This window comes from Podarcis bocagei (assembly GCF_964188305.1).
Source record: "Podarcis bocagei genome assembly, chromosome: 4".
NCBI classification, from domain to species: domain Eukaryota; kingdom Metazoa; phylum Chordata; class Lepidosauria; order Squamata; family Lacertidae; genus Podarcis; species Podarcis bocagei.
The window spans coordinates 72,135,894-72,161,397 of NC_138128.1; the positions used below are offsets into that span (position 1 = coordinate 72,135,894).

The following is a 25,504-nucleotide window of genomic DNA, read 5'->3' on the forward strand; positions in this document are numbered from 1 at the left end:
TGCTTGTCAGCCACCTGCTGAAGTGGCACTTGTTAGCCAGGACTCTGAAACTCAGGACCAGGTATATTTCGGATCATGTGACATCGTTGTGATGTCAGGTGATGGAGGCACTACCCATCTCTCAAAATGGCCCGTGGGGGTGGTCAGGATTTGGCCCGTTGGCCGGATCCTGCTCCCCACTGCCTGTTCTCACTGAACAAGCAGGTATAGAGTTGCCTGCACAATTTCCATAAGTCTTAATTAATTTTTCTTTTTTTGAATTTAAGAGTGAAAAGGCAGAGGAGGAATAGGCAGTATCCCTAAGGGAGGCCATATTGCGCAGGTGAACTCATTCCTTGTGGCTAAGGCTCTCTTCCACTCCTTCACTTAACATTATGTGTTCACACATGAGCTCCCTGCAAGTGTTCGCCCAAACTCCTGTGAGCTAAGAGCGGGGAGAAAACAGGGGCATGCACACATTCATCTGAACACCCTTAAAATCTCCCTTCAGACTTTTGCTCTTGATACAGGATGGTGTGAAGTGGATCTGGCCCATGCAGTGACGCTGGGAGTGGGGTTTCTGTGCATGCCCCTGCCTCTATCAATCCATGCGCATTCGCCCCAAATGGCTGAAGAGGCCTTTGGCCGTGATGGCTTTTCGCCCCTTTCTCCTGCGAACAAATCATATAACTGAAGGTTAAAGCTGTCGCTGTTTGGCAGGCGGAAGCTCTCCGTGTGGCTTTCATGGGAGCACAACAGGCAGAAATCCATAGGTGAAGCTTTTCCTCCTCGTGGCTCTGTGAAAAGTTTCACTTGTGGATCCCTGCCTTTTATATTACAGTGATACCTGAGGAGCACTCTCCGGTCTGCAGTTTCGGGATATTTCACATTCCTCAAGTGCCAAACAGAGAAGAGCGCATCTTGTGCCTGAGGGCGTGTTTGCTGTGAGGTTATCCCTGCTTTAATACGAATTCTTTGTTTCTTTCTTATCTCTCCCTCCTGTGCACCCACAGAATCAAACAGCCTACCCTGAAACTCCATGGAAACAAGGAGAGCTTGTGCAAGCCTTGTCACATGACCCAGCTCGCATCTGTCTGTGGCTCCGATGGACACACTTACAGCTCCGTGGTGAGAGAAAATGGCAGCAGCTAAGCCTGGAAAAGAGGTTGGCGGGAGGGCATTCATTCAGGGGAAGAAGTAGCTGCAACGTTTCAGGGGGTCTGGTCTGAATTTCATACCTGTTTAGTATTATGCCAGGGGGCGTGCAGGGAGTTTTTGTATCTCTGTTCTCTTGAGTTGTTTTACAGTCTTTGCTTGTTCCTTACATTCTTAAGAGTCATAGGATTGCAGAGTTGGAAGGGTCCCTGAGGGTCATCTAGTCCAGCCCCCTCCCCCGCAGTGCAGGAATTTGCCGCTGTCCCTTAAGGGGTTCGAACCCCACAACGCTGGCATTATCAGACCACACTCTAGGCAACTGAGCTGCTAGAATTAGCTCCAAGTCCTATTGTTTCTCTACCCACTCACCTGTTCTAGCTTCACAGCAACCCTGTGAGGTTGGTTAAGCTTAAAAACAAAACAAAACCAACTACCTAGTAATGAATCCAAAGTTATTCAGCTGGCTTTATGGTGTACTGGGAGTTAGCTCTACAAACAGCTTGTAAATCCTAGTAGTAGTAGTAGTAGTAGTAGTAGTAGTAAGAAGAAGAAGAAGATAATACAAGGGAGCTTCCCGAAGAAAAGGTGTTGTTGTTTATTCGTTTAGTCATGTCTGACAATTCGTGACCCCATGGACCAGAGCACGCCAGGCACTCCTGTCTTCCACTGCCTCCCGCAGTTTGGTCAAACTCATGCTGGTAGCTTCGAGAACACTGTCCAACCATCTCGTCCTCTGTTGTCCTCTTCTCCTTGTGCCCTCCATCTTTCCCAACATCAGGGTCTTTTCCAGGGAGTCTTCTCTTCTCATGAGGTGGCCAAAGTATTGGAGCCTCAGCTTTACGATCTGTCCTTCCAATGAGCACTCAGGGCTGATTTCCTCAAGAATGGATAGGTTTGATCTTCTTGCAGTCCATGGGACTCTCAAGAGTCTCCTCCAGCACCATAATTCAAAAGCAGCAGCACCATAATTCAAAAGCAGCAGCACCATAATTCAAAAGCAGGAAAGGTAGCAGCATATAAATGTAACAGATAAATAAATATTTACTTGCGTCTCATGCAACACTTTGCCATGGGAAAAGCTTGGTTCTTTAACTTGTTATTAGGGCCTGTTGGTTTCAGAATGGTTGCTCAAGGGACTAATGGTTCCTCTTTCCGCATTTCTGGATTGTAGTGCGGAAAAGCACGTTCTGTTGGGAGGCTCAGGAGTGAGGCCATCTCATTGTGAGGGAAGTGACTGTCTGCTTCCTTAGGATGAGACTCAGGAGTGTGAGCAGAAGACATGGAAGCTACCTGCCCCTTCCTCTTGATGTGTCTTTTGACTGCTCACAACACTTCTCCTCTCAAGCTTAGAAACTTTGCCCTCATTCCTACATTGCCATTTCATGGACATAATTTTGTACTTCATTAATGCTCTTCTCCTCTAGGCTATCAGTGGGTGGCCTAAGTCCTCTCACCATTCATTTCCATCTGTAAAAACGGACAATTTTGTGAAAATTGTAAGGACACATTAACCCAAACTGTGGAGCAGTACTTAGTACTTCAGTACAGTTAAATAAATTACACACACACACACACACACACACACACACACACACACTAGTGGAAGCACTGGAGGCATTGTTAGCGAGCGATATTAAAGATAATAAACAACAAAGACAACCTCTCTGGCACCTCTGCTTAATTTATCACCAACCCACAAAATTATATCAAGATTATATATAACCCTTTGGTGGAGGTCCCAGAGGTGGAGTAATTGGTTGATTTTAAAGATAAAGAAGAGGTAATTATGAGCTGGTTCCCCCCCTTTTTTTCTTTTGAGGGCAGCTAAAATTGTCATTACTAAATGCTGCAGATCTACAGAATTCTCGTGAATGCTAGTATGATGAAAAGAACCAAAAAGGCACAGAGACAATAATAAAATGAGGCACAGCTTTTAAGAGAATAACAAATTATACGAAGGCTTCGCTTCCTCTGGTGCAGGCACACATTTAGTAACAGAGGGAGGGATTTGTAGCGCTAAGGAGATCACTCTGTCAGCGCACACGTTTCTATTTGCCTGACAGAGTGGTTTCCCTTCTCCTCCCTTCTCATGCTGTACTGACACACGCACCCCCTCGGCCAGTTGTGCGGGCTTCCTTGTGCAGCCTTCTGCTAGTGCCTCCACCCCCATCATTCAGCCTGGACACTGAGGTCCAATGCTGAGAGCCTTCTGGCGGTTCCCTCACTACAAAAAGTGAAGCTACAGGGAACCAGGCAGAGGGCCTTCTCGGTAGTGGCACCTGCCCTGCGGAAGACCTTCCATCAGATGTCAAGGAAATAAACAACTACCAGACTTTTAGAAGACATTTGAAGGCAGCCCTGTTTAGGGAAGTTTTTAATGTTTGATGTTTTATTGTGTTTTTAATACTCTGTTGGGAGCTGCCCAGAGTGGCTGGGGAAACCCAGCCAGATGGGCGGGGTATAAATAATACATTATTATTATTATTATTATTATTATTATTATTATTATTATTATTATTATTATTATTATTATTAGACTGGTTAGTCAAATCAGACTCACAGTAACAGAAGTCAGACAAATTGTCCATTCAGCTCAGTATTGCCTGCACTGACTGGCAGCAGCTCTCCAGGCAGGAGGCCTTATCAGTCCTGCCTGGAGATGCCGGGGAGTGAAATTGGGACCTTCTATATGGAAGGCACAGGACGCGGGTGGCGCTGTGGGTTAAACCACAGAGCCTAGGACTTGCCAATCAGAAGGTCGGCGGTTCGAATCCCCGCGACAGGGTGAGCTCCCGTTGCTCGGTCCCTGCTCCTGCCAACCTAGCAGTTCGAAAGCACGTCAAAGTGCAAGTAGATAAATAGGTACCGCTCCGGCGGGAAGGTAAACGGCGTTTTGCATGCGCTGCTCTGGTTCGCCAGAAGCGGCTTAGTCATGCTGGCCACATGACCCGGAAGCTGCATGCCAGCTCCCTCGGCCAATAAAGCGAGATAAGCGCCGCAACCCCAGAGTCGGCAACGACTGGACCTAATGGTCAGGTGTCCCTTTACCTTTACACGGAAGGCAGATAAGCTATGGCTCTTCCATGAATTTATTTTATCCTCATTGTCACCTGTAATAAAACAGGTTTTTGAAACGATATGAAAACGTGCTTGGCCCATTGACCAGACCAGAAATCAAGATGAGTTTTGGCAGCAAGATCAAGGAATCCTTTTTTCTTTTTTAAGGGCACCTTCATTTCTGGGGAAGGAAATACTATTGGCTGTCCCTGGTGTTGGTTAGAAAAGGGAGAATGTCTGTTACCCAGATGTTGGTATCAAAACATCACATTCTGGAAACAAAATGCACACAGTTAGGACGTTGTGAATGGTTTTGGCCCACGGAATCGTGACTGGAACCAGCAGGTAGAAATGGCAACGAAGCAGGTTTTAGCTTAATACTAGGAGAAACTTCCTAACAGTAAGAGCTCTTTGACAGCTTTGGAAGGTGGTAGGTTCTCCTCTGCTGGAGCTGTTTAAGCAGAGGCTGGTTGGCCCTCTGTTAGGGTTGCTGTAGGGGGGTGCTGAACTCGTTGACCTTTTGAGGCACCTTCCAACTTTTTGATTCCATGAAATGTAAAGCAGGTCCCTTAAAAGGACGGACAGCAGCAATACAAGCATCGCCAAGGGTTTGAGGTCATTTGACTTTCCTTCTAGACAAAGTGAGTCTCTGGGTAACAGTGCAGTGGTATATTTACAGTATTGGAAGTGAGTGCAATATGCCTTTGCGTTGCATGCAGTACAGTGAAGCTGTGCAGGTTTGGTGTGACTCACTGAGCCAAAGCTCGTTTGGGTAGCCCTTGTTATGCTGTGCTGACCTACTTTTTCTGCCTTCTGGCTGTTGGAATGGGGGAGTCTGTTCCAACTAAGCTCTTGCCTTTAGCACATACAATTGCATTTAACTCTCTCAAAATAGAGAAGCGAGGCTTGTGAAGAATCGCCTCCCAGCCTGGGGTAAACTGATTCAGAAACCGAAGCATGGTTCCTTTGCTAAAAACTGAGGCTGGTTTTTATACAGCTCCTGAAGCATGCAATTCAGAGATCTTTTACGGCCATTTTTGGATTGCTCTGTATGGTGGCCGGGGCAATTTGCAACAGGAAGTGAGGATTCTGAGTCTTTCCTGCTTGTCTCCTCGCATCCTGAGCACTGATCTGGCAGTGAGGTGGAGCATTGGAATTATGGCTTTGCCACTATGTAAATAGCTGTAACATGCTTTGAACCGACCACTTGGAACCATAGATTTGGAGGTGGTCTTGTTGGACATGTAGTTTGATGCAGGAAATCCAGAGCGGTCCAGCCTGTTTGAAAGCCTCCAATGAGCAGGGGATGGGAAAAGAAATTCAATTCAGTTTGCGTGTAAAGATGAACGAACCTACTTCATGCTTTCCAACACAATACGAGAACCAAAGCACAGCCAGTCTTCAAAAGTCAACACTTTTCTGAATTTTGTAGTGCAGCTCTCCTGAGAAGTAATGTGTACAAAAATGCACATACTGGCGTAAAGTGTGCATAAAAATGCATATATGAGTGAAAAATGACATGAAACAGTTTATTGTATTAGGGGAAATTGTTTTGCGTACACTTGTTCATTAGGGGAAATTGCATACAAATGTGTAGATTAGGATAAATTTACAGAAAAACGCTGGTGAACTTTCATGGTAAGTTTTTTTTTTTAAAATCACAACCATGTGGAAATATGGAGAACCGAATTTAAGTTTGGAGAAATGAAAAACTGGAATAAATTGAAGATTTGTCCATCACTTATGCCAGTGAGGGAGACTGCACCATCCCTCTAAGTAATCAGTTCCATTGGCCATCTTGCTCAAGTTTGTTTTGGGTTTTGTGAATCTACCCCTTCATCTTCCCACCAACTAAATGCTCCATTTCCATATGCTCTGTGTGTGGTGTTTTGTCACAGCCACATATACTGAGGTCCTTCCCTTTTTTTTTTATTAAAAAAAATGTTACTCTTTCTCCCATCCCATCAGTTATTAAGATGTTTGTGAATTCCCCATGAAATCACAGCAGGTCAAGTCAATGCCTGGGGAAAATATTTTTCTATAGTTTGCAGGAAACAGGCAGCCAGTTTGTAGCCTATTATGCACCAAAGAATGTTGAGAAGCCTTAGCCCGATTAGTTCGAAACCAGGACACAGCAGGAAATTTCATTCGGGGGAGATTAGCACTAAGAAGATTCATTGTTATTTGCTTTTGGTTCCTCGTTGCCTGAAGAGTTAAATAAAAAAAAGTAACAGGATGAGAAGGCTGGCCTGCCGCAAAACCCTTCTGTTGCAATCTGCCCTTGGATTTCAAAGGGGTCAGCGGGAGAGAGATTCTTGTTGCTGGAACTTAGAGCTCCTAAATGTACTCAGAATAAAGAGCAGGGATCATCATGGGAAGGAGGCAGGATCTAGCCATGGAGCCCTAACATTAACAGAGCATGGGGGGAAAGTTTGATTCCCCATCCTTACGCAGAGCCCTCCTGTATTTTGGCATGAGATATGGTGGCACTGTGGGTTAAACCACAGAGCCTAGGACTTGCCGATCAGAAGGTCGATGGTTCGAATCCCCATGATGGGGTGAGCTCCCATTGCTCGGTCCCTGTTCCTGCCAACCTAGCAGTTTGAAAGCACGAAGTGCAAGTAGATTAATAGGTACCGCTCTGGCGGGAAGGTAAACAGCATTTCCGTGTGCTGCTCTGGTTCGCCAGAAGTGGCTTAGTCATTCTGGCCACATGACCCAGAAGCTGTATGCCGGGTCCCTCGGCCAATAAAGCAAGATGAGCGCCGCAACCCCAGAGTCGGCCATGACCAGACCTAATGGTCAGGGGTCCCTTTACCTTATAAGCAGAATCGGGTGCACTATAATTAAAAACCCCGTCCATGCCTTTGCAATCAAAATCCCACGTCAAGCCAAATTCTGTGACCTGTGTAAGCGGGTGAAAAATAAGCCCATTTGCAAGATGTCTCTAATAATGAAAAATAGCGATCAATAACTAAATGCAGAATTCTGCAACATTTCTTTTGTGCTAGTCATTAGGAGCATGAGAAACTGCCTCATGCACTGAAGCCCCACCCCAGCTACCAAAAGCCTTATTTATTCCTCGCTTCCTTCACCTCCCTTGCACACATACTTGTGTATATATCTTCCCAGTCATAAAAGTTGAAATTCTCAGGAAGCCTCGTTTTGTGGTGCCCCTTTCCCTCGCTCCCCCCATGGAAATCACGGCAGGCGTGTAGCCTTGGCTAGTAACAGAACCCTTTCCTAAGTTGGACTATATCAGCTGAGCACGATTGCTCCCGCTGGGCATGGCTCCAGAGGCAGAGTTCATTATACTGCCATAGGAATACTTTCCAAGACCCGCTGCGCTTTCTATCGTGGACAAAAGGGAAATGGTCACATCCTCCGATTTATTATATTGAATGTCAGCATATTGATATACACAGCCGCTAATCCCTGTGATTGATGTGTTTACACTGGAGCTGATTAATGAAGTCGTTTCCCATCAAGGAGCGTTCGGAGGAATATTATTCATGGAATTTGGAATTGGGCAGGGGGGTGGGGAGTAACCGTTATGAACTTGTGCATGCGTATTCAGCCATTGCATTAAGCAGTAGGTGAATCGTCATCTTAGTGCAGAACTTAGAGTATCCGTTTGTTTGTTTGTTTGTTTGTAGTGTTTGGACCCTGCTCTGGAAGCTGAAAAGCAACTTAACAATCAGTTAAAAAGCAAGACAGTTGCTGCCCTCAGGTTTATAATCTAAAAGAGATGATACGAGAAGGGGGAAAGGGATGGAGGGAAGAGAAGCAAACTCAGGCACCAGGACCATCTGGGATGGAAGCAACTTAAGGAGACGAGGAGCCAAAAGGGTCTGGCCTGTTGACCGAGGTGATGAAGTGATCCTGCCTCCCATCTCCCCTTCTGCTCTTGCTCCTGCTGCCAAAAGATAGAGGAGAGGGAGGCACTGTCTACTGTCTAAAGGTGTGTGATCTATGTTTGACAGACTAGACAGGGACTACCAAATGAGGAGGGGAGCATCAGGTGGCAGTAGAGGAGCAGGTGATATGAGGTCGAGGAGGTTCATGGCTAGACCAGCAGAGTCTCGGAGCCCGGGTATCCCGCCCCCCATTTGATTGGCAAGTGCTGACTTCTCTGACTGTCTACTCTCCATTCTGTCTTGCAGTGCAAACTGGAGCAGCAAGCCTGCCTGACCAGCAAACAGCTGACGGTTAAGTGCGAGGGGCAGTGCCCATGCGCGAGTGAGCATAGCCCGACCTCAGCCACAGACACCAAACAAGGTCAGGGGGGACATTTAATGAATAGTCTGATGACGGCATCCTCTCCTTCCCTTTCTCTCTCTGCTGCTTTTCATGTAAACAACAGAAAGCATGCCTAAGAGTCTGGCGCTAAATCATATTCCAAGGGGCCCCAAACTCCCTTGATCATGCCATGTGCATTTGTCTGCCAGGAAAACTACCTGAGACCATGATCCAGACGCAGGCAAGCTCCCTCCCCCAGTAGCACATCTCACGCTGCAGTTCCGTGTGCATTGTCATTATTCTGTTCTGGGAAGGTGACCCCAGGGCTGGCATTACTACCAGTTTCAGGGCTCCAGCATTGTGGCAGCGGGCACTGCTACTGCTTGCCAGGACCCACCTTAAAAAAACAAACAAAAAAGAGCTAGTTCTCTATGCTGGGTCTACTCACTGTTTGAATTTCCTACGGGAAATACCTACGGGACCGCCTGGTATGTCCCACGGAGGACCTTACGGTCCTCAAATGAAAACATCTTGGAGATCCAGGGCCACAGGGAGGTTAGGCTGGCCTCAACCAGAGCCAGGGCTTTTTTGGCTGTGGCCCCGATCTGGTGGAACGCTCTGTCACAAGAGACTAGGGCCCTGTGGGACTTGACATCTTTCCGCAGGGCCTGCAAGACAGAGCTGTTCCACCAGGCCTTTGGCCAGGGCACAGAGTGACCCCCTCCTTTGGTGATCCTCGTAGAACTCTGGCCCAGTAGTTGCCATTTGATTTTGAATTGATTTTAGAATATTGATTTTAGAATGCTGTGTTACTTTTATTGCTGTTAGCTGCTCTGAGCCCAGCTCCAGCTGGGGAGGGCGGGATATAAATAAAATTTTATTATTATATTATTATTAAAATGCTCCCTTCCCCACAGTGCAGCATTGGGCATTCTAGGGCAGTGTTCAGAGCACAGTCTCAGCTGCACACTAATGCCAGGTAAGCCCACCAGAGCCCACTGCTGGGGAAGGGCTCCCATAAAGAGTACACATTGCCCAGGTCCCCCCACACACACCTTGGGTCTCCTAGATTTGGGTCAATATGGTGCTGACCTAAGAGCTGTGGGAAAGCTTAAAGCACCAAAAATCAGGTTCCCCAATGACTGCAGTTCTGGTCCATGCAATAAAGATTCAGAAATCATTTCAGCACATCTGCCAAGAGCTAGTTCGCATGGGAATGGGAAATCTAGTTCATGCTACACCATCGTTTGCAAAGAGGAGGAAGGAAGGAAATAGGTCTGTCTCGTTGTTGCTTAGATTTCTTCCTTGCCCCTCACCATAAGGACCCAAGGCAGGTTTAGACAGTATTAAAACCAGATGAACCAATTTACAATCAAAAATATAAGGTGGGTCCTAAAAACATAACATAGGCATCAAAGGCCAAGATAAAGAGGTAAGTATCTGCTATGAGGCATGCATGATATATATATATATATATATATATATATATATATATATATATATATGCAGGTTTTGGTGTTTTCGGGTATCTTCCCGTGTAAGAGTTGGGGTGTCTAGGCGACGTTTCGACGAGGTCTCACTCGTCATCTTCAGGCTGGTGCTTTCGGCTTCTTGTTACTAGAACAGAGCAGGATCTCAGTGTTTGAGTTCCTATAAATACTGTTGAGGGGGTGTGGTGTATAGCCTCCAACGTTCTGGGCAGAGAGGAAGTTCCCAGGTTATTGTGCCTTTTCTTCTTTTGTTCATTAATTACTTGAGGGATATCTTGAGTGATTTCTTGAGTGATATTCTGAGTACCACTTAGGAGGGTCATTAGGTGACCCTCCTAAGTGGTACTCAGAATATCACTCAAGAAATCACTCAAGATATCCCTCAAGTAATTAATGAACAAAAGAAGAAAAGGCACAATAACCTGGGAACTTCCTCTCTGCCCAGAACGTTGGAGGCTATACACCACACCCCCTCAACAGTATTTATAGGAACTCAAACACTGAGATCCTGCTCTGTTCTAGTAACAAGAAGCCGAAAGCACCAGCCTGAAGATGACGAGTGAGACCTCGTCGAAACGTCGCCTAGACACCCCAACTCTTACACGGGAAGATACCCGAAAACACCAAAACCTGCATTCCTGTACCCGTGAAAATCTACGAAAGCATATATATATATATATATATATATATATATATATATATATATATATATATATATATATATATATATAAAAAATGCTTCATGTTACTTAGTGAATAAAGCACTGTTACCTGAGTAAAACCTAGCAAATTAATTAGCAAATTAATTGTGTAACTTTTGTTCAATTTGTTGGTATAAAGGTTGTTTCTGAGTTGTATGCTATTCTGTACCTAAACCCTTAAAATGGCAGGTTTCTGTCTGCTGCTTTACATCCCCATAAAAGTACAGAAGGCCAAATTCTAGACAAGTCCAAGATGTGTAACACACTCTGGTTAGGCAAGTGAGTGGTGCTCTTGTCAAATCCTAGAGTTTATCCACCATTTGGACAGCTGAGACTTTTGTTTAAGGCAGGGATTTCCAAGCTAATAAATGTCACAAGTCATCCCCTTCCCCAACTCCTCAGTAAGCAGTCCTTTCTGTATTACACACATAAACACACTGACTTTATTCCACGAAGGTGGAATGTTTTGCTACATGAAAGAGACTTGCACAATGAATAAAATAGAGTTTGGGTGTCTTTCATATTCTTCCCAGCTCAGGGTGCACAGTTAATAATTCTGCATTTGATTTACAGAAACCTGTACTGGGCAAGACTTGGCAGACTTGGGGGATCGGCTCCGTGACTGGTTCCAGCTCCTGCATGAGAATGCCAAGCAGAACAGCTCCGGGAGCGCAGGGGCCAATCCAGTGAATGGTATGCAGAAACTGTGGCCGTTGTCATATGCATATGTGTACACAAACAGTCATGGAAAGACAGGGACGGAGCCATGCAATCTCTGAAGAGATTCTCTCTGCAGTTACTGGACTGATATCTGTGTCCAGTGATTCCCTTAGACTGAACGTATTTGAGCTGCAGGTGGATGGTTGACTGCATGATTAAATAGGTTTAAAAAACAAACACTTTTCTGTCCTTGGAAAGCCTGCACGTTGGGGAGAAAGGGTTGCGTTCAAGGTAGTAGCATTAAGGCGAACCTTAAGTCAGGATGAGGATTTCTGCTTGCACAAGGAAATGTTCTCCTCCTCTGCTTCCCCCCTAAATCTCTTCTGGGGTTTCCTCCAACTCTCTGGAGTAGATTTGAGGACAGCGGCTGGGGACCCAGTTGTGTTAATGCAACAGTTCTGTTGAATGCCGCCCATATTTCTTCTATATATTTCTTCCTGGCAGGCTGGTTTTCCACACACAGGGAGCTTTTGATAGGGGATAATGCTGAATCGTGTGATTCACAATCTGCGAAGTGGCACAGTCCTGGGGATACTTATGCGTAATAGGATATTTCTGAATGCATACTTTGGCTTAACCCAGGGGTTGGGAAACCTGTACTCTCCCATCATCCAGAGCCAGTATGGCCAATGGACAAGGATGGAAGGGAGTTATAATCCAACAACATTTGGAGGGCCACTGGTCACCCCATCACCACCCCTCTATTTCCTCTAAGTTATAGCAGGAAGAAGGTTGTTTCATTCAAGTGTGAAAGACGCAGGAACACATTCAGCTGTAACTTCTGCAGTGCAGACACACCGGTGGGAAAATTCTGCCGTGTTTTCAGGATCAGTCTGAGAAAGCTCTGTGTCCTGCACTGAACGAGGGAAGGTGACCACAATCAGCCCTCCAACAACTCCCATTAAAGAGGGACAGCCTTGTTGCAATGAATAGGACTTTGCGAGAGCCACAGGCTCATTTATTTCACCGGAGCGGGTGCAGCAGATGTGCCTGGTTCCGTCAGTCTTTATTCCTCCTGTTGTGTCAGCTCTTATTTCCCCTTGTGAAACTAAATTGTTTTTGCTTTGGCTGAGCAGTTACTTGTTGGGTGCCAGCAGCTTGTCGTATTTCGGCACTAAACTGGTCTTTATGTGTGACTCTATTAGTTTATATGCCATGAGATCAGGAACGGGGAATCTGCGGCCCTCCAGATGCTGCTGGACTACGAATCCCATCATCGGCCCCAGCTGCCGACCAAGCTGGCTGGGAATGATGGGCAATGTAGTCCAATAAACTCTGTAGGGCCACAGCGTCCCCATCTCTGCACTAAACAGTTCTTGAGTCACCATCATGTTCATCCAATCAGATTTGGTGCGTTAAATGTAGCTTTACATGTGCCATTTGCCACATTTTCATTGGCTGAAGTACAATACTTTGTTCTCAGAGCTGATCTGAGAAATTAACGCTCTAACGACAAGCTAGAGTCTGTGGAATTTTCATATTATTATTATTACTATTACTATTATTCCTTTTGTAGTTAGTGTGATAAAAGGAGAAATGTGCTTAGCACAGAAAGTTGGACTGGTTTGTCATCAGCAAATTCACATTTTGTACATTAAACCAAGCAAGCCCTGCTCATCTCCTGGCTGCTTCCACGGAGCAGAGCTTTCTGTGTGGGCCACCCACACTCTGCCAGTTGCTGTGTGAGCACAGCAAGGTACAGGTTTTTGCGCACTTGTTTGTTTTAAACAAGTCCCCAGCCCCTGAGCAGAGTTGGCAGATTGGTCCCAGAGCACACGCAGAACGTGAAGTGCGACCGGTCAGGAGGAAGATCATTAGTTTAAATGTCAGTGAACAGAAACCGCCAAGCCTCGTGCTTCTCCCACAGGTGGGCCTGATGCATTGGATGAAGTCTTGCCGCGCTGGGAGGGCGATGCCCTTGTGCCCCCCTTGGCTCTGCCGCTCCCGTCCCTCGGCTTTCGTAAGCAGAGCAGTGAGCCGCCGTGGCTCACCTCCAGCAGTGAGGAAGTCCATCTGGAACCAGCCTGGCAGCAGCATCACAAACTACGTAGGAGATAGGAAGTGAAGCAAGCCGTGCAGGGAAATGGCAAGGCTCCCGTCTCCTTCAACAGCAGCTGCTTTTCCTAGAGGGCCACTTTGAGAAGCGAGCCGAGCGTGGCAGGCCGATGCCGCAGCCATGACCCTTTCAGGCGGGCTGCCACTGTCTTCTGCTGCCCTGCGTTACACGTCCTCCTTGTATCTTCTGCCTCTAGCTCGGCTTCAGGAAAGAGAGGGGTAGCAGCTGGTACCTTGTAGAGGACCAGATTTTGCCAGCGGGCCTTCAGTTGTTCACCTCTGCTCCATACATGCTTAACATGTATTTGCCCAGCAGAACTGCGATGGCGGTATTTTGGGGTTCCGGTGCAGAATTTCAGGCCTGCAGGCCTGACGTTTGAATCCTGTGTACAGCAGCATCGACAGACAGCCTTTCCAGGAGAGGCCCTGCATATGCACAGGCTTGTGTCGACGCACGAGCTTTTAAATAAGTAAAAATTCCGCAACTAGGAAGACGGAACTCTGTGAGCGGTATAAATTATGCAGATCGAGCCTGTTTGCATAATGCATGCAGCTTCTCTGAGGAGCGGCAAGGCACTCCAGGAGCACCTGCCTCTCAGCCACAGGGTGTTCTGCTCGGCTTCTCGTTTGTGTAGCTCCTAAGCATCGCCTACACGTTTTTAATCACCACTGTCTTTGTAGCCATAAGGTCTAGCAGCTTGCTTGGTTTCTTTAAAATAACGAGTAGAACTTGCAACAAATCACTGCAGGTGATCTACCTCTCAGTGCAAGTGCTCCTGTTCAGAGTTGCAGACAGACATGTTATCCTTAGGATACTCCATTGCAACACACAGACACACACTTCGGGTTGTTTTGTTTACCAGCTGACACTCAACATTCCACAGCTGCTGAGCATGCTCAGTCTCCATTTGGGTTGTCTTTGGGGTGGTTTTGCCTCCTAGGGGTGTATTTTTTAAGTTTTATACTTCTTCTTACCTTGAGGTTCACCTTCACACGCTGCTTCCCCCGTCTCGTCTCTCGGAAGCCCCATTTCGGCTCCAAACCACCTGAGTTCACTCTTAGAGGGAACAATGGAAGCTGAGGTCCTCAGGGTGATGAATCCTGCACCCAAATCCCGCACTTGTGGACGCAAGCGGCCCTCGTTAGAGCTATATGCGCAGAGGCACCTTCGCTCCCCCTTACTCTTCTTTCTCACTCTCTTCTGTTGTTTTTTCAAACCTCATCCGCTTGCAGTGCTGGACAAGAGCCTTGTGGCCAGTTGCAAAGACTCGATTGGCTGGATGTTTTCCAAGCTGGACACCAACGGCGACCTTTTCCTGGACCAGACGGAGCTGGCAGCCATCAACCTGGACAAGTACGAGATCTGCATCCGGCCTTTCTTCAACTCCTGCGACACCTACAAGGACGGCCGCGTCTCCACCGCAGAGTGGTGCTTCTGCTTCTGGCGAGAAAGTGCGTTGCTGCAAGGTTTCTCCTAAGAGTCTTTTGTGTTGACTCCTTCCAGTCAGTCATATCCCGCCGTTCTTTATATAGTGCCAACTGTTGTAAGTGATGCTGAAAGAGATACACACACACACTGACAAATGGGCTTCTCCCTATCTTTCCCTGATGGCACTAAGCAAAAGGCCTCTTCTTGGCTGATGTGTTTTACCATAGCATAGTACTAAGTTCAGGGACGCGGGTGGTGCTGTGGGTTAAACCACAGAGCCTAGGACTTGCTGATCAGAAGGTCGGCGGTTTGAATCCCCGCGATGGGGTGAGCTCCCGTTGCTCGGTCCCTGCTCCTGCCAACCTAGCAGTTCAAAAGCATGTCAAAGTGCAAGTAGATAAATAGGTACCGCTCCGGCGGGAAGGTAAATGGCGTTTCTGTGCGCTGCTCTGGTTTGCCAGAAGCGGCTTAGTCATGCTGGCCACATGACCCGGAAGCTGTACGCCGGCTCCCTCGGCCAATAAAGCGAGATGAGCTCCGCAACCCCAGAGTCAGTCACGACTGGACCTAATGGTCAGGGGTCCCTTTACCCTTTACCTTTAGTACTAAGTTCAAGCTGTTTAAAGAGGTGCTCGTTACAGCCCCACTTAGATTAAAGATCATTGTCCTTTATTTGCATGCCACCTTTCTGTCATGAATTTTGCTCGTGGTGGCAAAACTGGCTAAGTGGCAACAGAATTTAACAATAAGTTAACCAAAACATCTCAGCATCTCAGTAAGAAATATACCAAAAATTGAATTTTAGTAAGGTCTACTAATAAAGCGCAGAAACATTCCTGTAAATAAGGCACCTTCAAGATTAATTCTGGACCCCAATGGAAGCCCCAAAACATCACCCCACCTTGATAGTCTCTATCAGCATGCTTTTTCCCAGACTTGCAGCGAAGCTGGTCTCTCTTATATTTTCTCCCCAGAAGCTGCCAATAGTTTTTAGGAGGGAGAATATTTGCTTAGCGTTTATGTAGTGCTTTTTCTTATGAACTCAGAGCCCTTTGCATATATACTTCAGTAATCCTTGCAACAAACCTGCAAGGTAGACCAGTGCTGTTAGTAAATGAAACACCTGGTATTTATGTAAGTGGTTTTTCTTAAGGGCTTAAAGTGCTTTGCACATGCAAGGTAGGCCAGTTCTTTTACCCTCGTATCAGAGATTACTGGAAGAGAGCGGCTCATTTATTGACGAGCACATGGCTCCACTGAGATTGTTTTGAGCTGGTTTTTGGCAATCCTGGAATGGACGCGTGTTTTGCTTTGGGTGTTTCAGAGCCTCCTTGCCTTGTGGAGCTGGAGAGGATACAGATCCAGGAAGCAGCCAAAAAGAAACCTGGTGAGTTGTGTGGAAATGGGGAGCTATTTGGGGATGGATGAGGGAAGGGGAAAGGGATCTTGTGGATGTCTCGGTGCTGATAGTCAATGCTTGGAAGGCACGTCACCCAGCAGTGCTAGTTTCTTTCACCCAAGCCCCATCTCTGCTTGCCCCACAGCTGAGGGCCAGAGGATCCACACCTGTTTTAGATGATGGTGTCATGGAAATGAAGATTTAGGCAGATCTAACGGCTCCTCCCTAAGGTCCAGCTCAGGCATCCCCAAACTCAGCCCTCTGGCTGTTTTGGGACTACAGTTCTCATCATCCCTGACCACTGGTCTTGTTAGCTAGGGGTGATGGGAGTTGTAGTCCCAAAACAGCTGGAGGGCCGAGATTGGGGATGCCTGGTCCATCTCATACATGTGGGTGGCCATGCCCAAAGCAGCCTTATGGCTGGAGCCATTTGTGCGAGCAAATCCCCAATCTGGGCAGATTTCAGTGATAATCGTGCAACAGCTCATTGTCGCAGGCCAGGCCAGGGGTGTTTGTAGTGGTGCAATGCCCTGGCTGTGTGCATGTATGGCAATCCACTTACTACACGTTATGATTTTTGTCAGTGGTTTTTGCACACCATAATTCTTGTCAGGGAAATAATCGATGTGTGAAGATTTTCCCTTGTCGTTTTCCATTGCATATGTTTATACGGGAAAGCACCTCTGAGGTCAGATCATTTTTTGTGTATTGAAGAAGCTAATTTTTTAAGGTGGTTCTAAGCACAATTAAATATAAAGTCCGTACTCTGGCCAGTTATCCCTTACAATCTAAGCTCCTTTCTTATTCAAAGTGTATGATCTTCATTTAAATTCCCAGTTGCACAAGATGCTGTGGGCTGCTAGGGTTGCCATATGTCCTCTTTTTCCAGGACACGTCCTCTTTTTTGCCATAGCGATCCATAGTTAAAAGCAGAAGTCGGCAAATGTGTCCTCTTCTTCAAAACACAGCAATCCTAAAAATCATTTCCCAGCAGTGAAGTCCTGCTGTTGCAACCATTGTATCCCAACTCTACTGACGCCCTGTTGCTGACTTTGCTTTCCCAGGGATCTTCATCCCCAGCTGCGATGAGGATGGGTACTATCGGAAGATGCAGTGTGACCCAAGCAGTGGGGAGTGTTGGTGCGTGGACCACCTTGGCATGGAACTAACAGGGACGCGGATGCATGGGAATCCAGATTGTGGTAAGGAGAATGGAGAGGAAAGGTGGGAAGAACTGTTGGCGGGTTGGAGCACAAAACGTACACGTTGCACACGACAAGGGGGGCCTCCAACGTGGCCCCTGTCGTGGACTGGTTGGATGCAGAGGAAAGAACCAGCTGTGGAACCCACAAGAAGGCTCAGAGCCCAGGGAATGGTGGTGGGACCACAATGAGTGGTCAGAGGGCGAAGACTGGGAAGAGGAGGCGTTGGAAGCTGAAGAGGTAACAGGACTGAGTGAGCAGGGAGAGTCTGTGGCAGAGAGGAGTCCTGAAGCTGAAGCAGGAGAGGAGGGAGGCCAAGAGGCAGAGAGGAGACTGGCTAGTGAAGAGGCACAAGTGTGTCCCCCTCTGGCGGAGACCAGCTCCCCTCCTCCTGGTCTCCCAGAACATGCAGAGAAATGAAGAGGACAGAGGAATGGGAGACAAGACAACAGAGCCTTCGGCTGCCGGGGAAGGAATTGAGGGAGGAGCCTTACAGAGCGGTGGGAAGGTGGGGACCTCGCAACTGCTTCACTGGGGAAAGACCTACTAGGAAGAGTTGCTGTGATCTCTAGGCCTGCGCTGTTTTGGTTTCTTCGAATAAAGAGTTAACTTCACAGACAATGGACTTAGGCAGCAGTGAGGAGGTAGGAACCTTTAGTCTCAGCAAGTGCTTTTGGGCGGGGGGGGGAGGGGGCAAGACTTGCCGGAGACGAGTTGCTGTGCTCACAAGGCCTGACACTCCTGGGTTGTTGTTGTTGTGGGGGTTTTTTTTTGTTTTTGCTAACAAAGAGTTAACTCCAATTTGCTCAGTGTGATTTCCTGCTGGCTCATTCCTGTTGGCCCCACTTGTAGAATTGAACGGAAAGGCTTCCTCGCCATGGAAGTGAATGAATGCCTTCTGAGGGGGAGGGTTCACCCTCCGCGGTTACCAAAGTGCCGCACCGCCGTTTCCTTACTAACGCCGCTGCTTCTGCTGTTGTTGTTGTTCTCGTCGTTGCAGATGATATCGTTGGATTCTCTGGGGACTTTGGGAGTGGCGTCGGGTGGGAAGACGAGGAAGAGAAAGAGACTGAGGAAGCCGGCGAGGAGGCCGAGGAGGAGGAAGGGGAGGCGGGAGAGGCCGACGACGGAGGCTACATCTGGTAGAAACCGCCGAGGGCACAGTTTGGTCAGGATGCTGGCTGCAGGGCTGGGAGACGGCCGTCGAAACCCGAAGGAGAGGAACAGCTTAACAAGATGATCAGGAAACACAGTTGAATGTAACTGACTATGGCAGAACATGTTGTGTGTGTGTGCGTGTGTGAGTGTATGTATGTATGCACCTGCCTGGGTGAGTCCATTCTCCTTACATGGCCGTGGGGATTATCTTGTTTCCCACACCCCAGCTTAGCAGAGATCAAAGCTGTATCAAAGCAAAATGGGAAAGGGGGCAAAGTATTCTGCACTGTAGGTTCGGGTGGTCTTTTTATATATATAAATATATTTAAAAAATGTAATTTAATTTAATGTTTAAATTGTCTTATCACACATTTCCGCTCGTAGCCAGACCCCCAAATATGTTTACCTGCCCCATCATCTCTCGTGTTATGGTTCCTAGCAATAGCTTCCAATAATTTACACATTGTTAGTTCTGTACACCCTGGTGCACCAAATTGCTTTCAAGCACATGCTCTGCAAGCGCCCAGGAGCTCTGCCAAGCTTTCCTGGGTCTTCGTTGCAATGGAAGAGGTGTGATCACCTGGACTTCGGCTGACAGGTCAGGGATGAAGAGCAGCCCCTTTCTCTTCCTTTGACCATATGTTAGATCCATATCAGGCTGGGACAGGTAGCACAGCGCTGGTTGCAAACTTGGCTAGCATATCACGGACTTCTCAGACACCGAGAGGGTCCTGCAAAATCCTACCTCCCTGGAATATTCCCCACAGGCGGCTTGGCATCCTCGTATTGATTTAAGAACCAACAGGTGATCACAGGGTTGTGCCCGCCAATTTCGAGGGTCCCATTGCAAACTTGTCTCAACTTTATCTCTGGTCACTGTAGAATAATGGGCTTCCATATGGCCTCTCGGTGCCCTGGCAGAGTGACAGAGGCATTTGGGCACACAATTGGCTGAGAAACACTGATTTTTTTAAAAAAAAAGGAGAAATAACATTATTGATTGTGGAATGCAAATTTGTGGGGCAGGCTAGGGTAACCGACAGCAAAAAGGCATCCCTAGCTAGGAACAAAGTTCCCATGACGAGAAAGGGGGGCCCAACATCCGTCAACAGCAAAACAGCCACCCCAGGAGGTTTGCTTCCGAATGATTTGGGTTGCAGTGTGGAGTTGCTATTGGCTGCTTTGTTTCTAGGTAAAGATGCTTGGCAAGATGCTCTTTTCTACATTCTTTTCCATGTCGGGGGAACTGTAGGCTTTTTGCCTGGATAGGATGCACCACGGCAAACTTTAAATTCTCCTTTGAAAGAGACAGGCGTCCCACTGCTGCTGCATTTGGACGCACCCACTGCTTTGTGGGCCTGGGTTCCTGCAGGTGTGAGATTCTGTGTGTGAGTGTGTTGCAAGTGCATGGGTGTTGCAGCCACGGGTGCCCTCACGCAGTGTGAGCAGATGGCGGGTGTTTGTGTGCGTGCGTGCGTGCGTGCGTGGAGAATGAGGGAGGGCCAGCTTGGCTTATTACATTGAGCATTCCAGAGCTTACGCAAAAACTGCGCTTCCGGTAGAGCCATCTAGGCTTTCTGTGCAGCTCCATATCCTTCAAATACACACAAAAATATGAATAACTGTGGGATTTTAATTTTTTTTAACGTGAGCTAAACCTCCCAGTGAGCCCGGCCACATGCTTGCGGTGGCACCATAACAGAGAACACTTGTGTAGCCCAGCTGTGATAATAAACAAGCCTTGCTGTGTCGACCTCTCTTAACCTTCCTTCTTGCCTAGGCTTGTCCCTCTCTATTTGTCTCTGTCTATATACACACCCGCACGCTTCACACCCCTCCTTTATTCCACTATTTCTTCTACTTTTCTGCAGAGAGAATAATAGTTTATGACCGAGCGAGACTTGGAACTTGTCACTGCCGGGAGGGAGTGGCCTTCTCAGTCCATGTCCTTTGGGAAATTCCTCCTCTTCCTCCGTAGACTTTGCATTGTTGTACCCTCCCCCCTTCCCTTTCTGCTGCAAAGAGATCCATTTGCATCTTGTTAATACACAGAGTCACAGAATTGTAGAGTTGGAAGGGACCCTGAGGGTCATGTGGTCCAATCCCCCTGCAATGTAGGAATATGCATCTGCCCCATATAGGGATTGAACCTGCAGCCTCAGCACCAACAATCCAGTGACTTACTCGAGCTTTGGTTTCTGGAAAGCCCCTCTTTGAGGGCTCCTCCACTGTTGTTGCCTCCCCACCCCCCTTCTGCCTGTGTGTCTGGGACTGAATTTCCCAGTGGTGCATGTTTAAATAACCTGTAAATACATCTTTCAAATTTCAAATTTTTGCTAACTTCACTAGGCAGGGCAGCATCCCAAAATTAATGCGAAGGGGAAGAATTGCCCATCTATTTGGACACAGGAGTGACCAAGATGGGGTGTTTTAATGGATGGCACAGGGGTGGCAGCAGGACCAAATCTGTGCAGACATGCCAGGGGGAGCGGTGTTGGCTCTTCCTGTATTCCTTGCACAGCCCCTGCCTCTCCCTGCCAACCTGGTTTCCCCCATCCAGGGAAGCAGCAATGATGTTGCCCCTCCACACCAGACACTATTGAATACTGTAGAACTGGGGGGGTGACAATTTTGTGTGTGTGTGCGTGCTGTGTTGATAACAAGGCTTATGGTTGATGATTGCTTGTCCTCCTTGACACCTTTGACGACAGCCTTGGAGACGGATGATAGGGTTTTGTTTTGTTTCCAGAGGGTTGAAGGTAGAATGGCAGACAAATGGTGGCCCATGATTGATCCTCATTCCCGGCGTTGTGTCTGATCGCAGGTTTTTGTAGGTTTTGGCTGTCAAGAACTGCTCAAAAACCAACTTCTCAAAAATGTATTGCATCGATTGAAGACAAAGGAATGAGTGTCAGTGCCATGGAAAACGATAAGTCAGCCATGCCACTTTCAACTCTCTTTTTAAGAACTATTTTCTCTCTCCAGGTTGTCTAGCTCTGCCCAGTTTTGAAAGAAAAACTTCCCCATGGGACAAAAGACGTACTTATTCGCCAATGAAAGAGAAACCTCTCCATTTTCTTAAGGGGAGTTAAAAAGTAATTGGAGAGCATTTTTTCTTCTTATGGTGAACACATAATGTCTTTTGCCTATTCTCTGCTTCCAGCCTTAATTTTACACCCCATTTGTTTTAATGCATTTTTAGCTGATTTGTATTACCTCGTGACACATTCTCTGACTTCTAGGGTAGCAGAAGCAGAAGATACGTCATCCCAAATGACGTCCGTAGGAGAAACTTGCCGTCCCTGTAGGGTTCACCTTGTCAAGTGGACTTGGGTGCAGAATTAAAGACGTCCTGTTTCTCCTTTGGGTTGCCAACTACTTTCCTAACAGAGAGCAGAGAAATACTGCAGGAGCAAACTTCCCAATCACTGTGACTTCATGACTGGCAGTGTGGGGATTAATTTATCTGTAGCGCTTCCCCTGTCATGCAGCTGTTCAAAGACATGAGAGCAAGACTTTGTGTCGAGTTAGTTAATCGAATCTCAGCTCCCCGAATCTTTTTGCTAGGGTTAAACTTTAAGAGTATGTGGATTAGTCCAAATAACTTCTGAGCATGTGCAATGCCCCTTCCTACTGGGTAATCTGAAATAGGCCTCTTTCACATATCTGGGATTACATGGTAGGTCTTTCAAGATAAGAGGCTTACTTTTGGAGCAGGCTTGAATCTCAGGACAGGGTCCTGCTGGGGAAAGGAGTTGGCAACCCTTGACTTTGCTTAGATTTCACTGGGGTTGGTTAGATCATCCCAGTTTTTCAAAATCTCACTCTTTTCTTCCAAACCTGCAAGCTAGTCTGAATGTTGTAAATAAGGAAACAACACTTGGCGCACACTCGCACACACAAGTTCTTCCTCTTCACAGCTTTGCTTTCCACACCACGTTCGCCCCATCAATGCTGTTTGTTTTCAATAAGAGCAGGAACTGTCTTAGGCAGCCTGGGAATTCAACACCAGAGACGACTTAAAAGAAATAAAAAAGAAAGAGTCTCTTCCCCGAGGGAAGCAGCTAGGATATCATCACCATATCAAGCAGCCATGCCAGCGCTGGAGCTGTGTGTATCAGGCAGTTGTGACAACTTCACCTGTTTTGCCATCTCTGTGCTGGCAGAGAGGGAGAAGAGACAAGCGAGGAAGCCTCTTATCATACCGTTAGTATCAACCAGATTTGGATTTCTGAAAATACCAGGCTGCATTGCCGCCATTTTATTTATTTTTTCATGCATTTACTTGAGCCCTGTGCAAATAAGAAAGAGCAAGCCTGCTTTGGAGTGTAAGTATGTAATGTTTTGGTTGCTTCAACCAATTGGCCAAAGGGGTCTCCCTAATAGCAGGTGCTCCTCTTCTTGGTTGCTTGTCTCCCTTCATACATTTTTAGGTTTGCCCCTAAGGTAGTCACATTTTTAGGTGTACGCTGCAACTGTAGGTGTACACGAGCAACTGCAGTATGGCGTTCGTAGCATGTTTTGAATCTGTGTGTCATCTGAGTGCTCTTGTCAAGGAACTGTGATTGGCAGCGACTACCTGGCGAGTGTGCCCTCAGTAGCAAACCCAGATTTGCCTTTATGTAATGTATGAAACAGCCCTACGGGCCTGGTCCTTGCTGTTTTGAGCTGGTGAAGTCCTCTTTCTATTCTTTTGAGCTTTGAGGATCCAGCTCCCCTGATCCTCCCTAGGAGAGCCTTCCATTGGAACCCCTTACCGGCCGATGATCAGAGGACAAATGAATATATCTGGAAGAACTCTTGGTTTTCATGTGTGCAAATATTATTTTCCCTTGATCTTCATTGATTCTGGATGCTGGAGGGGAAGGAAATGGACCATTCTTCTTCTCCAGAGTACAGCTGAAAAGAATTAACATCCAAGGGAAGGAAATCTTTGCAATGCATTAAACTCCTAAGACTGCAGCTATCCATTTCATCCAAAGGTTCTTATATTCAGAAGTGACTTCAATTCATTTTAAAATGTGGAGCGTAGGCTGCAGTTCTTGAACCACCTCCTCAAAAGTTGGTCAATGGCCATTGGGATGTGTTCCTGTTCTGATGCTTTCATGCAAAAACGTCGTGTAGAGCATGTGACTTGAAGATGGCAGCCAAAGGTTGCAGTTCTCTTAAGCACGCTTCAGAAGTGAGCTCAGTTGGAGGTGACTTCCATATACAGCACTCATTCTGCGCAACAGCCAGAGGTGTGCATCCCAGTCTGCACCAACAACTGAAACCTGCGAGTCCATTAAGTTCCAGATGAGCCCTGAGATTTGGATCAAAACACTCATCCACATTGGCTGTAGTGTGTCTGCTTCTACATAAGGGATTCCCTTCATGTTGTATCAAGACAATTGTGTTGGTTACTGGGGGAGTTAGGCTCACAGGTGTGCTGCTTTTGAAATTTGCCCTGTACACAAACACACCCCTCTTCTTCCCTTTAGTGTCCAAATCTCAAATAGATCATTTCTACACATTTATCGCAAGCCTCCCCACACCGAACAAATGAAAGTAGCTCTGTCTAGTCCACTCTATTAAACCTTTCTCTCTTCTCTGTATTGAATCTCAGCTCAGTGTTGATGGAAAGAATGTGTATTTTTAAAGTGTTAAAATGAGTTGATTTTTTTTTTTGAAAGGGGAAAAAAACCAACAGCATTTTACGCTTAACAAACCAGAATCGAGAAACAAACTCGCCTATAGCCTGATAACATATTTAAGTCTTATGTGCAATAATAACTTCTGAACTTTATAGTGTTAAACATCGTGTTCAAGTGCTTTGATTTCAGTTTGTATATTTCAGTGCTGCAAGTGTATCTCGGTAATTCTAGACGATTAAAAATGAAACAACAAAAAAAGTGTTAGAACGTATGTGTGTGCATATGGTGGGCGCTGGAACACCAGCGGGGGCAAGCCTGCCCAAGTTGAAATCCTATTGCGGCCTTTGCTAGTCTCGTGCCCTCCGGATATCCACTATGGACTACAGTTCCCATCAGACCCTGCGTGGGCCTGATGGGAGTCCAGGACATTCGGAGGGTGCCATGTTGGCAAAAGCTGTCCAGTTGGTTCCAATGGGAAAGTTTAAACACTTCCTTCCACCGAAATAGTTCTGGGACTTTAAAGAGCTCAACTTGGGCAAGACCTTGCCCCCCAGGCTCCTTCTGTTCCTAGGGCGCCCTCTCGTCTCCCTCCCAGCTGTGACACTCCTGTATCGCTTTCCCGGCGGCTCCCTGGGAAACTGTTTCACATTGTCGGTTCTCTGCCTAATAACTTAACTTACTTAACCTAAGGAAACAAGTACACACGTACACCATTCCAAGAAATGAAATACAACCTTATTTTTTAAAAAAAAAATAAAAATTTATAAACATCACTCCGTTGTGGTTTGTAATGGCACTGGGGAGGGGATTGGGATCGGGGAAGAGTTTGAGAAGACGGAAGGGTGCTGACGTCTGCTAGCAAAAATGCCCACCTGTTGGGCTTCACCTGGCTGTGGCACTTCCAAGATGAATCCCCACTTCTTGCCGTCTGTTAGCTTAGGAAAGGCATTTCTGTGATTTGAGCTGGGAGGCGGCCTCAGAACTGCTTTGGAGGGGCAGAACAGCTCAATGGGCGTTTGCAGTCATATGGGTAAATGTGGAACTCCTAGAGCAGAGATGGCGAGGGTCTGGTCCACAGACCAAATGTGGCTCTCATGGCACACCCAAAACTTTAGGCCGTGTCCATTGCAGGCCCAAGCCATCCTCAAGTAAGCGCCTAAACTACAGTTGCCGTGTTTCAAAAAGTAAAAACCAGGACAGCCCAAAAGTTGTTGAGCCTTGACACTCTTCCCATCAGCCTGGAGTGCTTTTCAAAGCATCTCCCCCAACACACCCCAGAGCACATCT

The 25,504-nt window shown here is 46.9% G+C and overlaps 1 protein-coding gene across 1 annotated transcript in view; it reads left to right on the forward strand.

The window, feature by feature from the left end:
- Positions 1-24,990, forward strand: part of LOC308584654 (testican-2) — a 30,067-nt gene extending 5,077 nt beyond the window's left edge. The window contains exons 3-9 of the mRNA XM_081189519.1: positions 993-1,107; positions 8,355-8,469; positions 11,195-11,314; positions 14,630-14,848; positions 16,150-16,212; positions 17,289-17,426; positions 18,427-24,990. Of these exons, the coding sequence (XP_081045645.1) occupies positions 993-1,107; positions 8,355-8,469; positions 11,195-11,314; positions 14,630-14,848; positions 16,150-16,212; positions 17,289-17,426; positions 18,427-18,572 (916 nt within the window). The 3' untranslated portion in view covers positions 18,573-24,990. The remainder of the gene's footprint in view (positions 1-992; positions 1,108-8,354; positions 8,470-11,194; positions 11,315-14,629; positions 14,849-16,149; positions 16,213-17,288; positions 17,427-18,426) is intronic.
- The last annotated feature ends 514 nt before the right edge of the window (positions 24,991-25,504 follow it).